Source organism: Alligator mississippiensis, chromosome 5 (genome assembly GCF_030867095.1).
Source record: "Alligator mississippiensis isolate rAllMis1 chromosome 5, rAllMis1, whole genome shotgun sequence".
Lineage (NCBI taxonomy): Eukaryota > Metazoa > Chordata > Crocodylia > Alligatoridae > Alligator > Alligator mississippiensis.
Genome location: NC_081828.1, coordinates 154808725 through 154823462, shown reverse-complemented (window position 1 = coordinate 154823462; position 14738 = coordinate 154808725). Strand labels below are relative to the sequence as shown.

General features: G+C 42.8%; 2 protein-coding genes across 5 annotated transcripts in view; one reads left to right on the top strand and one right to left on the bottom strand.

The window, feature by feature from the left end:
- The window catches only part of CREB5 (cAMP responsive element binding protein 5), a 379878-nt gene that overhangs the window by 225747 nt on the left and 139393 nt on the right, over positions 1–14738 (top strand). Inside the window, exon 1 of one of the 4 annotated variants that reach the window (XM_019498046.2) lies at positions 12143–12224. The exons of the other annotated variants lie outside the window; for them this stretch is intronic. Coding sequence (XP_019353591.1) covers positions 12178–12224 — 47 coding nt within the window. The 5' untranslated portion in view covers positions 12143–12177. Of the gene's footprint in view, positions 1–12142; positions 12225–14738 lie in introns of those variants that run through there. 4 annotated transcript variants of the gene reach the window in all.
- Positions 5522–6134, bottom strand: LOC132250681 (large ribosomal subunit protein uL16-like; the record flags this gene model as incomplete). Its single annotated transcript, XM_059727637.1, has 1 exon — positions 5522–6134. A coding segment is annotated over one exon (549 nt), but the record flags the coding sequence as incomplete, so codon positions are not given.

Genomic DNA, 14738 nt, shown 5'->3' with positions numbered 1-14738 from the left:
ACTGTTAAAAAAAAAAAAATTGCCAGTAGGTCCAAATAATACATAGAAAAAGCACATTTTGTCCATTAAGAAATGTGTCAAAAATAATAAAATTTATAGTATTTCTGTCAAGAAAACGACAAAAAAGTATTTTTTTTGTAAAACTGCTGTAATATTTTACCTGTCAAAAATATGCGGTCAGTTGACCTGTCAATTGAAAGTACTTGACCAGTTAATTGATTGCCTTGCCAACTCAAATTCAAGCTTCTTCTCCCAGAGCAAGCATGGTTGCTCTGGGATTAAAATAATCTGGGAACAACCATGGTTAAATTGCTTCTGGGAGTTTTTCTCAGAAGACTGAATGTCTGCATGCTTTCCCTCATCTTAACTCCTCCCAGGGCCCAGGAGGAGTGGAGCCCCGCTCCTATACTTGTCAGAGACTGGGATCATCCTGGTCTGGAAAAGGCACAGGGGGGCAGCTGCTCTGTGTTCCTGTAGATGGAAGGCATAAATGAAGTGTAGGGGAGTACGGGGTGGCACATGCCCACCCTGAGATTGGCCGCTGGCAAAGCTCCCCCCACCACCCTGCTGCCGACGTGATTGCTGGTGGTTGTGGGCAGTCGCTGCTCACCACCGCTGACAGTGCGAACAGTGGCTGTGAGTGGTCCTCACTCACCCCCCCCCCCGCCAACACCACTGAGGCTGTCTGCGGGTGGTCCCTGCTCAGCCCGCCCTTGCTGCCAACACCACTACGGCCACCTGCAGGTGGTCCCCACTTGCTGCTGCTGCACCCCCGCCACCGACACCACTGCTGCCTCCGGCAGGTGGTCACCATGTGTCCCCCCCCCCCCCCCGGCCTCAGGAGGCATGTGTTGTTCATGATGGGAGGGGAGGGAAGAAGCAGCTCCAGCTCCCTGTTTGCTACTCACACTGGAGTTCCCAGTATGAGAAGCAGACAGGGGCATTGCCATGACATTGTGACATTGCTGCTACTCAGCTCCCAGGCACCAGGGTGCCTGTAGACATGTGGGAATGCTGCTCTGACATGCTGCCATTACAACGCATTGGAGCAGACTCAATTAATCGAGTCTGGTGAAGTGTGCTAATTAGCATGCTCCAGCAGCCTCCACATCTCATGTATTCAGTATCCCCATGCTTCAAAATGGGGGTAGGGGTGTTTTAACTAAAGGTAATTGAATAAACTTTAGTTAAAGCACCCCACCACTATTTTGTAGCATGGGATGCTGAATACACAAGATGCTGCAAACATTTTAATTAAAGCGGCTCTTAGAGCCGCTCTAATTAAAGCACCCCCTCTACCTCCAGAGCATATGTAAAGACTCCCCAGAAGCTAGGCACAGGAAACACTGATGCCTGCCTGCTTCCCCTTGTTCCTCTCCCCGTTCATCTGAGTGGTAGGGGAGGCAAACTGGGCTTGTAAACCCAGTGCTCAGCCCCTCTGCCTTCCCCTTGCCTCTCCCTGATGCTCTGCTGAGTGGTAAGAGTAACAACTGAGAAGCTGGTGCAGCTGGCTGCTACTGCTCTAGCTTCCCCTTGTATACCGCTACTGCTTAGCTGAGTGACAGGGGAGACCGTGTAAAAGCCAGAAGGGCCAAGAGCCAGGAGCCACTTTCTCCAAACCCCCATGGCTTCCCCTTGCTGCTCAGCTGATCTGGAGTAGTACCAGGTAAATCAGGCTTCTGTGCCATGGCAGGAGCCTTGCTGCCACAGTGAAATGTTTCTGCCTCACCCCCACACTACCCGGGGTCAGCTTGAAGCATTATGGGGAGAGGAAGGCTCATTCTCTTGTGGTACGGCCCCTAGAGTGGTGGCTGACTGCTTCTCCCCATCCTCTCCTCCTTCTTCCTCATACCCTTTCATGTCAAGCTAGAGGAGTGCAAGGAATGAGGCTATTCTGCTCCAGGGGTGAACCAGAAGGGTTCCCACCATGGGAGGATGCCCGCCTCCTGCCAACCAGCTGATTGATGGTATGGGAGAAGGCATTCTTCCAGGGTTGAAACCCTCCTAGGGCTGTATGTAGCACCTGCTGCTTTTCAGTGGCTGCTAAATGCCACTTGACAACCTGCCCTTTTCCCAGGTAGGGGAAAGGGCAAACTGTCAATTAATGGACTTCCCTAAGGGTGGGACAGGAGAGTCCCCTAGTGCCCCTTGGCTCACCAAGCTATTTTTCTATCAAAAGAAGTTTCTTCCAGTAGAAATGAACATCTGTACATAGCTTTAGTTTCTGAGATGCTGTCTTGCAGAAAAGTCAAGCATGCACAGGACAAACTGAGAAGAAGAGGGGAAGCTGAAAAATGTGAGATGCTTTAGTTTCTGTAACAACAGTGGAGCTGTGCCCAATCCAAAGCCATTAATGTCAAAGGGAACCTTGGGCTTGAGATGAACTCCTGAAGAGTTTCAGACTACATGTGTTAAGTGATTTATCTCTCTTGTTTTAATGTAATTTTTATTTTTTTAGAATACATTTTGGTTTCATTGATACTATCTCAATTTGAGATATTTTTTTTTGAGGCGAACTCACTGTGGTGCATTTTTTAAAGGAAATGTAAACATGTTTACCTTGTCTGTAAAGCACAAAGGAAGCCTATTCTGGAGCACTTTTCATATGCAATGCATACAGAAAGGGACATGAGTAATGCCATTTGACCTCACCTAGTACTGGGAATAGGGGATCTCACTGTAGCGATAGAAGTTATAACTTACAGATGCTCCCTAACAGGAGGCTGAGAGAACTGGGAATTGGAAGATTGTCCCTCTGTTAGGTAGTAGTAGTTAGAGAGACCAGGAGACTACTGCTCCACAGTAAATTTCATTGTTGTTAGTTCTTCTCGTTCACTGTATTCCTGCATTTATTGAACCAAATGATCAGTACACTCACTGAGTGTTAGGAAATATGGGAGTGACATGGAAGTATTCATGCTGTGGGTCATCACCAGACAAAGAGAACAACTACAGGGCATGGTTTGTTCCTATGTTGATTTTATGTGCTCATATCCTGTAAGTTTGCATCTGTACGTATGCTCTAGTGATAGGTTTTTTACCAACTATTTAAAAGTAACTGGCACAGGAATGGAATGGCTTCCCTTTTCATTCATGAGATCTGATATAAATAAATACACCCACTGTACAGTAAAATGTGGAAGTGGGATTGGAAACTAAAACATGGCTAGCTGTTTTCACTTTCATTTTCTTATCAAAGCTCATATCATTTCATTTTAGAGCCCTGGGAGATTTGTGTTTTTAAAAATATTTTTACACGTTATTCATTCTCAGGGTAAAAATGGTGGAAGTCTAAATGAAGTACATAAATCCCAAATATATCAATTAGTGCCAGTGGAACTCTCCCCAGTTTAAAAAAAAGGTCACTAGTATAATTCCCATATGATTGGATAATTTTAATTTGGAAATACCAGCAAAATGTACCACAAAGAACTGTACATAGTGACCAGGTTTCCTTTTTAAGCCCCATTTTGAAAAACAGTAAGGAAAATGGTACCTTTTCCAATTAAAATAAAGTGTGTTGAACCATTTAACAGCTTTTTGTTTTATCTACCACATAATTTAAATTTTAAAAACCAACTTGGGCCTTAATCCCCCATTACAATGGAAAGCACTGACTTCAGTAGAATTCCTTAAAAGTTAGGGATTATGGCTTCATTACAGTTCTCTTATAAGAAAACATTCCTATAGAATTTTTATATAGATACCATATTAATAATTTTGAAGCATAGTTTTAAAAAAAATACAATTCTTTGATCTCTTTTCTTTATCAGATATACTTGAAAACTACTTTACTTGGCTGGCTATGCTTGGAATAGAAACCAGGGTCAACTTGCCCAGACTGGAATCCAGGATATGAGGATAGTCATTGATTTTCATGCAGAAGTAATGAAACACCAGTTGATTTACTAACAAAGAAGGACATATTCAGATGCAAGCAAACATGTATTTTCACTACATGTTGCCTTGAATCTACAGTATGAAAGTTTTTCCCAACAGAAATGGAACCTCAGAGCTTTGCATTGGTATTACCAGTCACTGTTGTCCTACTCCCCAACACAGCTTGCCTTATAGCAGGGGGTAATCTACTTTTGCACTCTTAATTTGAGGTCACTTCTGCTTTTGTCAGAAGCTCAGAGGCTGTGGAAATAGATCCTATTTTACTCTTCTTAACAGAAAGAAGATTGAGATTTTTGTATCAATCTTATCCTTATCTCAATCTTATCTTATCGGGGGTCGGACTTGATGATCTATTGAGGTCCCTTCCGACCCTAACATCTATGAATCTATGAATCCTGATCTTTAAATGAACTCCTGCAGTTTCACACTAGGACAAGATTGAGATGCTTAGTATGTATAAAATTAGAGAGATCAAATATTTCTATCTTATTCTAGTCTGAAATTAAGATAGAACTATCAAGGGGTAAAAATGGTGAAAGAGTTTTCTTGAGTGAGAATAAAAATGATTATGGCTCTCATTCAATTTAGTCTGGGTACACTGATGTAAATGACTGAAGGTAACTACATTGAAACAAATGGAATTACATTGGTGCAAGTGAGGAAACAATTAGGGTTGTTCTTTTCAAATCTTAAAGATTGCATGCGTTTTTTTAAATAATTGTGGGTGTTGATTTTTGTCATTGGTCAGACTCTTCCTGTGTCACTTCCCATGTCAGTGGTCATTTCAGTTCTCTGTTTTGTATCCATAGCTTTTGAAGTGCTTTGGGATCCTTCAGGGTGAAAAGTCCTAAAATAATGGTAAAGCATTATTTATTATTCTACATAAACTGCCACATTATTTGTTGTAGGCCTTAGTGGTTTACAGCTATAATAAAATATCTGGCTATTCACTCTGGATGACTCAGTGATAGGTAATTGGATACAGAGCATTTCACTTCCAGGTCACCAGCTCATAGCTGGCCCAAGGCTATTTGGCCTGTAAAGAACAAGTAGATGATGTTTCATTTCATTTCCTAATGGTTAAATATCCACATCACAAAGCTAGTATCACAACTGGCATTTAAGTGGCTTAACAATCTCACTTGAAAGGTCAAGGATGAAATAGGGAAGGAGGCTTAACTATCCTACATCCCTAGAGGTTATTCTTTTAGGTCCAGATTTGGATTCATTGATGAAAAGTTGTGGGAAGTTGTATGGCCATTCATGTCTGTTGTACACATAAGCTATTAAGGGACATAAGTCTCTAACCCTTCATCTTTTTCAAGAACTATTTTCCTTCAATAATTTGTGGTACTTGTGACCTAAAATTGTGTGTGTGTATAAGTGTATATGGGTATGTGTGGGTGAGAGAGAGAGAGTGCGAGAAAGAAAGAAAGAAAGAAAGAAAGAAAGAAAGAAAGAAAGAAAGAAAGAAAGAAAGAAAGAAAGAAAGAAAGAAAGAAAGAAAGAAAGAAAGAGCTCACTCACCCCAAGTCACCAAAGCTAGGACTTGAACTCAGATTTCCCACATGGTAGGCAGAAACACTACCACACAGCCATGAAAGAAAGAAAGAAAGAAAGAAAGAGGCCAAAGCATTTATTATGGGGATCCCCAGTGGTGGGGGGGATATATGACATGACAAATTTCAGGCAGCATGCAACGCTCGCCACTTGTCCAGGGGCCCACGCCCTGGGATGTACTTGACTCCACAGCCATCAGGCACCAGGCGCTTCTGGGCCACCATGTCCTCAAACTGGTCAGCATTGAACTTGGTGAAGCCCCACTTCTTTGAGATGTGGATCTTCTGGCGTCCAGGGAACTTGAACTTGGCACGCCGCAGTGCCTCCACGACGTGCTCCTTGTTTTGCACCTTGGTGCGAATGGACATGATCACCTGGCCAATGTGCACCCGCGCCACTGTGCCCTGCGGCTTCCCGAATGCCCCCCGCATGCCTGTCTGCAGCTGGTCAGCACCAGCACAGGACAGCATCTTGTTGATGCGGATGACATGGAAGGGGTGCAGCCGTACACGGATGTGGAACCCATCCTTGCCACAGCTCTTCACCATGTACTTGTTGGCACAGATCCGTGCTGCCTCCAGTGCTTCAGAGGAGAGCTGCTCATACTCATCAGACACCATGTGTCCACACAGTGGGAACTCGTCCACCTTCGCCTTCTTACGGCCCAGGTCAAGAAATTAGTGTTTCAAGTGTTTTGCTTAGATTTTGTCCAAACCAATTTCCTGCAATGCTTATCTATTGAAAGGTTTTGGGCAGTTCCTGCAAAGGATATTTCTAGCCCTTTTATTTCACAATTCAGAAAATTCACAGGGATGTATGTTCTTACTTTTCTTAGAAATCAATATTTCAAAGAACTGAACCTTCTAACCATTATTTAGTAAAAGAGGGTAGAATCCTCTAGGTAACTTAGGAGCCTAAGTTTCAATGAAAATCAAAGAGTCTCAACAGAAGTCTAATTAGCATTTTTGTTTGTGTGTTTGTTTGTTTTATTCTGTATTTTGGACCCTGGCCAGAGACTCTGGAGAGCTGTGGGCAGGTGCCAAGCAATGGAGAGTCTTACCTGACACCAGTGGCTGCTGCCATGCTATGTTCTCTCCACACCCAGGCTGCAGCTGCTGTGGCACTGGCTCCCCAAACACAGCCCACCTAAAGGCCACCATTCTATCACCCCCTCTAAATCAGTTCCTGGGCCTGATGCATCATTCTCCCGCCTTTGCTTATGTTACTGGGTCTTGATAGTGCTAAAACACATAGGCTCTTTTGCCAACTCAGTGGGCTCATCTAAACAAGATGTTTAACTGCAAAGTAGCATAGTTTACTGAGCAGTAAACATGTGCATACTACAGAGTAAACCTCACTAATTGCAAGTAAATTTGCTACCTGCAAATGCAAGTAGCAAATTTACTTTCAATTAGTAACAGCACAGTAGCACTCATATAGACACCTGACTGGGAGCAAACTTGCTCTTGGTCAGCCATCCATCAGGGGGCAGGAGATTGCTCCCTGCCCCCAGGAGCTGCTGGAACCTGGGCAGGGACTATCTTCTGACCCAGCAGCAGGGAGCTCCAAGCTCCGCCCCCCCCAGTCCCGGCACCAGTGCCAGCCCTAAAACCATGGAGCTTGGGCTGGGGGGTGAGGTCCTCCCAGTGCCAGCCTGTGACCATGGAGCTGATGCTGGGAGATAAAGATCTCCTAACATCAGCCTCACAATGTGGAGCTGATGCTGGGAGCTCCTTTCTGGAAGGGGCTGGAAAACCTGTTCCTTGCCCAGCTCTGTGTGTGTGGAGCTGGGTGGCGAAAAGGTGGGGGAGCTTATTCTCCACTCAGGTCTGCACTTGCAAAGCTGAGTGGGAAATGGGCTCCCAGCGTTTTCCCAACCCAGCTGCCCAATTTGTTCTTCACCCAGCTTCATGCTCATGGAGCTGAGCAGGGAATAGCTCCCCATCCTCCACCCCGTAATTGCAGATGGGGGGCTAGGAACTGTTCTGGTGAGGGGTAGGTCCCAGCCCCATGCTCCGATTGGGTGATCAAGGCTTTGGGCTAGGAAAGAACTGCAAAGGTGGGGTAGGTCCCAGCCCCTGCCCTTATCTGCTGGTGGGGCAGCTAGCAGCAAGGGGGCAGGGTGTAATGTCCTAGCTCCAGCCTGGAGACAGCTGTCTCTTGGCTCAGTACTCTCTGCTGGCTCTTGGGCTACCACTCAGGGGGATTCTAGAGCTCCCCCTGATGGTGGCAGGGGCCCATTGTACGCCCCCAGGAAGCAGGAACAGCTTGTTGCCATTAGCAGCAAATCTGCTCCCACTTCCCTGCTTGCGTAGACACCTGCCCAGGAGTGTTTACCCATGAGTAAACTGATCCCGGATTAAATGCATGTGTAGACACATCCAGTATCAACCACAGTGCTTAACTGGATAAGCATGTGAGTAAAAGAACTGAAGTCAATCCATCCACTCATGGTTTAAGTTATGTATATGCTTAGATCCTTATTGGAACCGGGCCAGAGTGTCTTGCACCTCACAGAATCGAACCCTTAAGCATAGGCATTTGAGTAGACAAATCCCTAAGACTCTGTCCACTATAAAAACATAGGACACCCAAGTCGAAGTGAACGCTGAATAACACCACATGGGTTTGCAGTGCTCTGTGACCGAAAAGGTTCACTGGAAGCAATTTGCAAAGAAATCCTTAGGAAACCACCTGGATGGTTATTTTAAATTAAAAAAGGAAGAGATGCCACTTTAAAAAAAATAATTTTTAATACTGGGTTTAAGGCTCTGTACATGTGATAGTCATTAAAGCTTATTTAACCCTGAAATTATCTGGCCTCTTTAATTCCACAGGGACTCTAAGAATCCTGGGTTAAAAGTGAAAAAATAATGTCTGGATGAAAATGAGACGTTCCTCAATGTAGAATAATTATTTGAGAATACTTTCCTTAATCAAGCCCATAAAAAAGCTAAGTAGTGCAGACAAAATAAACAATAGGTGCAGTTTTACACTCTAGATAAGGTCTGAGTCCGTGCCCACTGCCACTGATTTCAGTATGCACAGTATCAGACCCATAGATTGTATCTGTGTGCATGTATAATATGTCTATAAAACCAGCCACATTCCCAGCTTTTTTTCACACACTAAACAATTGCAGGCTGTGCAATTCCTTGTTATAATGTTGCTCCTTTTGAGATTATCCTAGTGTTCTCTGAGGTTTGAGCTTTCAAAATTCAGATATCTCTAGTTGTTCAGACTGGAAACTTTCAGCAGGAGCAGTGAATTTCTGAGTTTTTGTTACACCAAACATCTGTGTTGTGCCCGACCACCCTTTCCCTAAGGATTAAACATGCTGCAGGGAGGGTGTTGTAAGCATTCCTGAACTAGACAGCTAAGCGAGAGTCATAACTGGATTGGCTAGGGCACTACTTTGAAGAAGTCTCCCATTAGAATTAAAACATCCCACAGCCTGCATCACAACAGCCCTATTCTTGAGTATGTCTGAACACTGGAAATATAAGGATAGCAGGGAGACGGGGGAGGGAGAAGGAAAAGAGAGACGAATAAACAGATAAAGGGGCAGCTCTTGTATGTGAGTGGAATTTCCTCTCGGTACAGGATATTCTTTATCATTAACTGGTCAGTCACAGGAAGGAAAATGGGAAAACAGTGTTTCCTGCTAGGGAAAAAAATCAATAGGCCTTGAAAATACCTGGGTTGAAAGAAACGTTTGCATTCCCGTTACCAAGTGCAAATATGTTTTAAAACTCTTTTGAAGCATGAGCTTTGTTTTAAAAAAGTTTATCTGTTGAGATGAGACTTTGAATGATAAATGCATCTTAAAACAACATTGGTTTCATCACGTACTGTCTAGACCAGATTGGCTTGCCTTGTTCATTTTGGGGGAAAAAAAGCTTTTAATTCGTGAGACTCTGTTTGAACTAACCTCTGTTTCTTTAAAAAGGATACTGTTTTCAAAATACTTCTTCCTTCTGAGACAATATTTCTGTAAGTAATAATGACTTAATGGATCACTTAACATACCAATACTGTCACTTCCATCCCCCTGTAATTGAAAAAGATAGCCATAGAGTGGAATGTGGGGCTGCACTTAGTTTGGGCAAACAGAATTTCTCTTGGAGTTACTTGCCACAGTAATTAATCTGGTGGGTAGCAGAGCTATAGGCCTTACTCCTGTGAGTAATTCCAGTGGAGTCAGTAGAGTCTACTTATTGGAATGAAGTCTACGAGAATGCCAAGAGATATATGCAGATAACGTATGCATATGTAAAGGCACAGAGTACCTAATTTCTTCAACCTAATAGTTCTTCTGTCTGGAAAGATTTGCTTTTGTGGCACTTCCCTCCCAGTAAAAATGGGCCTGAGCCTCATAATTTGTGTCTGTACCATACCTTCACATCAGGGGTACTCTGAGCAAGAGTTTTGCCTTGGGTCCATCAAAAGTTTATAGCAATCACAGCGGCCTAATGGACAGGCAACTGATGAGGTTAAGTCATGCATCTCAGGGCTGCAAATATCCGAAAATACACACACAAATAGGTAGAGGGAAGGTATGGGTGGGGGGAGAAGGAAGAAAGGGAAGAGATGCTATTCCACTTTCACAGAAAAGTATAATAAATAGCATTTTTTTAAAAGAAGAAAAGGATTAGGATTAAAGTAAGAAAGGCGACAAGGCCTTGGATTAAAAGAAAGCTTTAGGAATGATCTAACTTCTATTTTATTATGTTACAGAAGACAAAAAATCAATAGCTGGTAATTCAGACATAAATGAGTTATACAGGCCATTGACACAATGGACCAAACTTTATAACCACCACATCTGATGCTGTCAAGCCACAGGCTTTAGTGGCGCCAGTAATAATTATGGCCGATCACCTCTAATTCCAAGCTGCCTTGCTTGATACAAGTGTCACTCTGAGTGGCTGCAGCATCAATAGCAATTGGAGATGTCACAAAGAGGGCAGTCTGCTGGAGGAACTGCTTTTTTAATCGAATGGGACAAACCCCTAGCTTTCCCGCCCCCCCTTCATAGTGGTATATCCTAAAGATGAATTATTTGAATTCAGGACTGAAACCAACTAGGCTGAAATTAGCAGCTTTGACCCTTGGAAGTATTTATCTTTAAGGACATGATAACTGTGACAACACCCTGGGAAAATTTTGCAGTTTAGTAGTCTTTGGTGCTTTCTACATATGAAGCATTGCTGTTGCAATTTTCTTTTCAGTGATATAAAAGGCAAAATGCTCCTAGAGCAAAATAATTTCTTTTGCTAATATTTCCTTCCTAAAATTAAATCATTGTAAGGAAAAAAAAAATAATCGTGGCTTTGGTTTTTCACCAGATCTCATGGAAGATTTGGAGGCCATTTGTAAAACTGAAATGTATTCCAACCAGTCTAGTGAAGTTATTAGTATGGAAATAGTGTGATGGGCCTGGCAATATGGAGAGTCAGTAAAGGTGTTTAATGCCTATAAAGGAACTGAGTATTTGGTGCACTGATACAAATCTGTTGTGAATGGTGAACAGGAAAAGAAACCTCTTTGACACTAAGCTTTCCAGATAGCCACATGGTATATTTCAGCCCTATTTAGTATAGATATTAAACTGAAAAGACTTATAAATATAAAATATTCAACAGCAGTGGCTCAAACCACCATGGCTCTTGGACACACCACTTGGACACACTTGAAATATTTCTTCTATTTTGAGCAATTATTACTGGGCCCACTTATACTCCTCATCTTAAGTGTAAGGAACATTTCTTAAACATATAAACATAAACTTATAAAATAATTCACCTGAAGAATCTTTTTTAAATGTAAGGTTGAACAATAGCAGTGTTGTAATGATTTGATCAGTTACTGGAGAGTGCTATAGAGTTTGGTTGGTTGCTCTTGGTGAGGGAGGGGCTGTGCAGTTAAAGAAGAGCCCACCGTTCTATGGATAGAAGGCATCTGCACAAACCAGTTCACCTGACAACTCCATGGTTGTCCTGCAAGACCTTTCTGCCTGATTGCAATATTGCTATATACCAGTTTGATAAAACTGAAAATCTGCTTAATGTGAACCAAACTCATACGCTATAATGCTTGATTTATTTATTCCCACCCCCCCCCAAAATATAACATACACAAAGCATTTTTTCCCTTGCTTCCCTCATCTCCTTGTCTTTTTAGACCCCTCCCTTTGAGTTTTCCCAATTGTTCTTTCTCCACCTTGAGGTCCTAAAACATATGGGCATTTGTGTGAGTGTGTGTGTGTGCATGTAATATCTTCTGATCAAAACCAGTAAATCACTGACAGCCCCGTTCCCTGGGTTTTACTCTGATCTCGCAGGCAGCTGCTCAGGCCACTCTGAGGCGGCACTGTTTCTTTCTCTGTTTACCCGTTTCCAATGGCAATTGCACTACCAAGTCTCAGTACTTCTGGAACTTGGCCTGGGGCTGTTTTGGTTACATTGAAGTTTTTGCTTCAGCTCTGCCAGATTTAAATGGTGACTTCACCAGCACTGAGCTAAAAAGGAGAAAGGGGAGGAGGGAGGTAGTGGAGAGGGGGGGAGAGAGAGAGAGAAAGAGAGAGAGAGAGAGAGAGAGAGAGTGGGCCAGAGCATTACATCATCACTTGGACTGGAATCAAATGGGAAGGATATGACTCACTCAGGCTAGTTAAGCTTTGGCTCAAGTTCTACATACGCTCATTCCAGGGCTCTCATGTTCTGCACCTCAGCAGGGAATTCAGGCTCAGTGATGTCCATGAGGTTTGTTTTTAATTTTCTTTTCCTTTTCTGATTTCTGTATACTTTTTTTTTTGCCCTCTCTCAATCTTCCCGTCCTTCTCCTTCCCTCTTTGATCCCCCTTTTCTGCTCTCCTTTCCACTTCCATAGAGATTGTTTTCTGGTGCATGTAACCTGGACTCTTGGAGCAGAAGCTGGTTTTAAACCAAAGCAAACCCAAGCAAGGAGCAGCAAACTTGAGAGAAGTCCCCCCCCTCCCACCCCATCACTGTGTTGTTGCTAATCAGAGGAGACAGGGAGAGAGTTAAAATGCAGGAACCAATCGCTTGAATGGTGATGTAATGCTGGAACTGCAGGGTTGTTAAGTAATGTGAGAGCAAGGGGGTCAGGGTTGCAAAGCATTTACCTGCTCTCAAGGGGGTTTAAGTTTATTATCAATTGCAGTGACTGTAACTGGCTTCAGACTGCAATCTCTAATTATTCACAGACTCCCCTTTTTTATCTTTTATTATTAAAAGTAAAACTATATTATGGTATTTTTAAAAATGTGATATTATCACAGCTGTAAATTATTTTCCACCAGGGTTTTGATATTTTTTAAATGGTTTGAAATTGGGTGTCTCTTTCACAAAAAGGCCAAGGGAAAAAAAGAAAAGAATGGAGAAAGCAAAAGGGTTGCTCGCTTAGAGTAACGGGCGAATTTGAAACTGTATGAAGAGAGCAGTTCAGCTATCTAATAGACCGAATAAAAGGTCTTGCTGTTAAAGATACTCTCAGGAAAATAAATCATTAAAGGAGCCAATTTGTGAAGCTATCTCAAGAAGCCTCAGTGCTTTGTTTCCAGAGCCTGTTGACACCATCCTGACTCTTGGTTGGTCTTCTGCTTTTTTACTTATATTACTAAAGAGAACAAGGTCCTGCGCCCACAGAGAGAATCATGCGCATGTTATACTTCACTCCTCTGTAGCCCCCTGAGGATCCATGGGGCAATATGCAGGCTCAGGAATCTTCCTGAAGCAGATTTAATTATAGGGTCAGGCCCTATTGATACACTTTAAGTAACTTTTCTTGAGAATAACAGTATATAGCAAAGCATGGTGTTTTCTCTATAAGATTAGTTTGTTAAAGTGAGTCTGTTATTATTCTGTTATGCATCAGGTAGGATTTAATATTGAGTAAATACTTGTTTGTACAGTGCTTTTACTACGTATTATCTGAACGGGAGATACCTGGCATCTGTACGTGTCCTCAAAGTACCCAGCAGCTCTGAGTCAGTTTTCTATATCCAAAGCTCTCTGCTATTAAGATACCATTCCTGGAAGTGAATTCCCTTTCAGGGAATTTGCATCCCTGAGTGATGCTAACTGATGCAGCAGTAGATGGAGGACCTGTTTTGCTGAATAAAGATGGACTTAAGCACATGCTTAAGTGCTTTTCTGAATTGGTGCCAGACTAAGAAAAATATCAAATTAATGTTTTCAGTTACAATCCTGCACCCCCATTACCCTGTTGCGAGTCAAATATAGTTCCTGATCCATTCCTGGACCCTTAATACTCTCTGAAGTTTCCAGTTGTCATTTGCACACAGAAAACATAAAGGTGGCCACATTTCCATAAATGCCTTGATTTTAACCTCAACAGTCAGCCATGCATAAACAGCAGTCAGACATGTATCCTTTTAAGGGCCAATCTAAGTGCACGGTCATACTGGAATATAGAACATGGAAGGGAATACCTACCAAAGTCCACTAGGTCCCTTGGTATCTCAGGCAAATATGTAATAGACACTAAGGCCAAAAGGGACCTCAGGAACATCCACTATGCTAACATCCCATCCCCACACTACTACAAAGTACAAACCACCCCTTAATGCCATATGACAACTTTGGATCTTTAGTATTAAAAAAAGCCCGAGATGATAATGTGCCAAAGGGAATGCTTTTCCTATAGTGTGTCATGCAGCTGTACCTTATCATACCAGATTCTGCAGGCCTCTGTTGAGGGCATGTGGACTATAGAAAGAACTGTACTGCTGTGGGATTTCCCACAAGGAATCATGACTGACTCAAGTATTTCTCTTAGAAGTTCTGGAAAGTGCTGCTCTTCTGTCCTTTAGAAGTATCTTGTGTATGGTCTTCCCTTTGCCTACACAGTTCTGGAGGTGGGCTATATCCTTATCTTCACCCTTCCTCTCCCTACTTCTGTATTATCCTAGGTCAGTGGTTTTCAACCTGCGGGGTCTGCAGACTGTCTAAGGGGTCCGCAAAAGATGTCTACGGCCAGGTCCAGACATTATACTTTTACCGGTATAAGTGATCAGAAACCAGTATATTCTGGTAACAGAAGTTCAGCACATAAAAGCAGTCTACAGCCTTAACAGAACAGAAGTTTGGCACACACAGACTGGTTTAAAAATGGTAGAACCCAGTCTAACATTTGTATCCCCTGCACCAAGGGCAGTTGTGTGTTCTGTTCACCACCACTTTAAATTATGCCACTTACAGAAAATCTCCTAACTTAGATCAATTCAGTCTTGG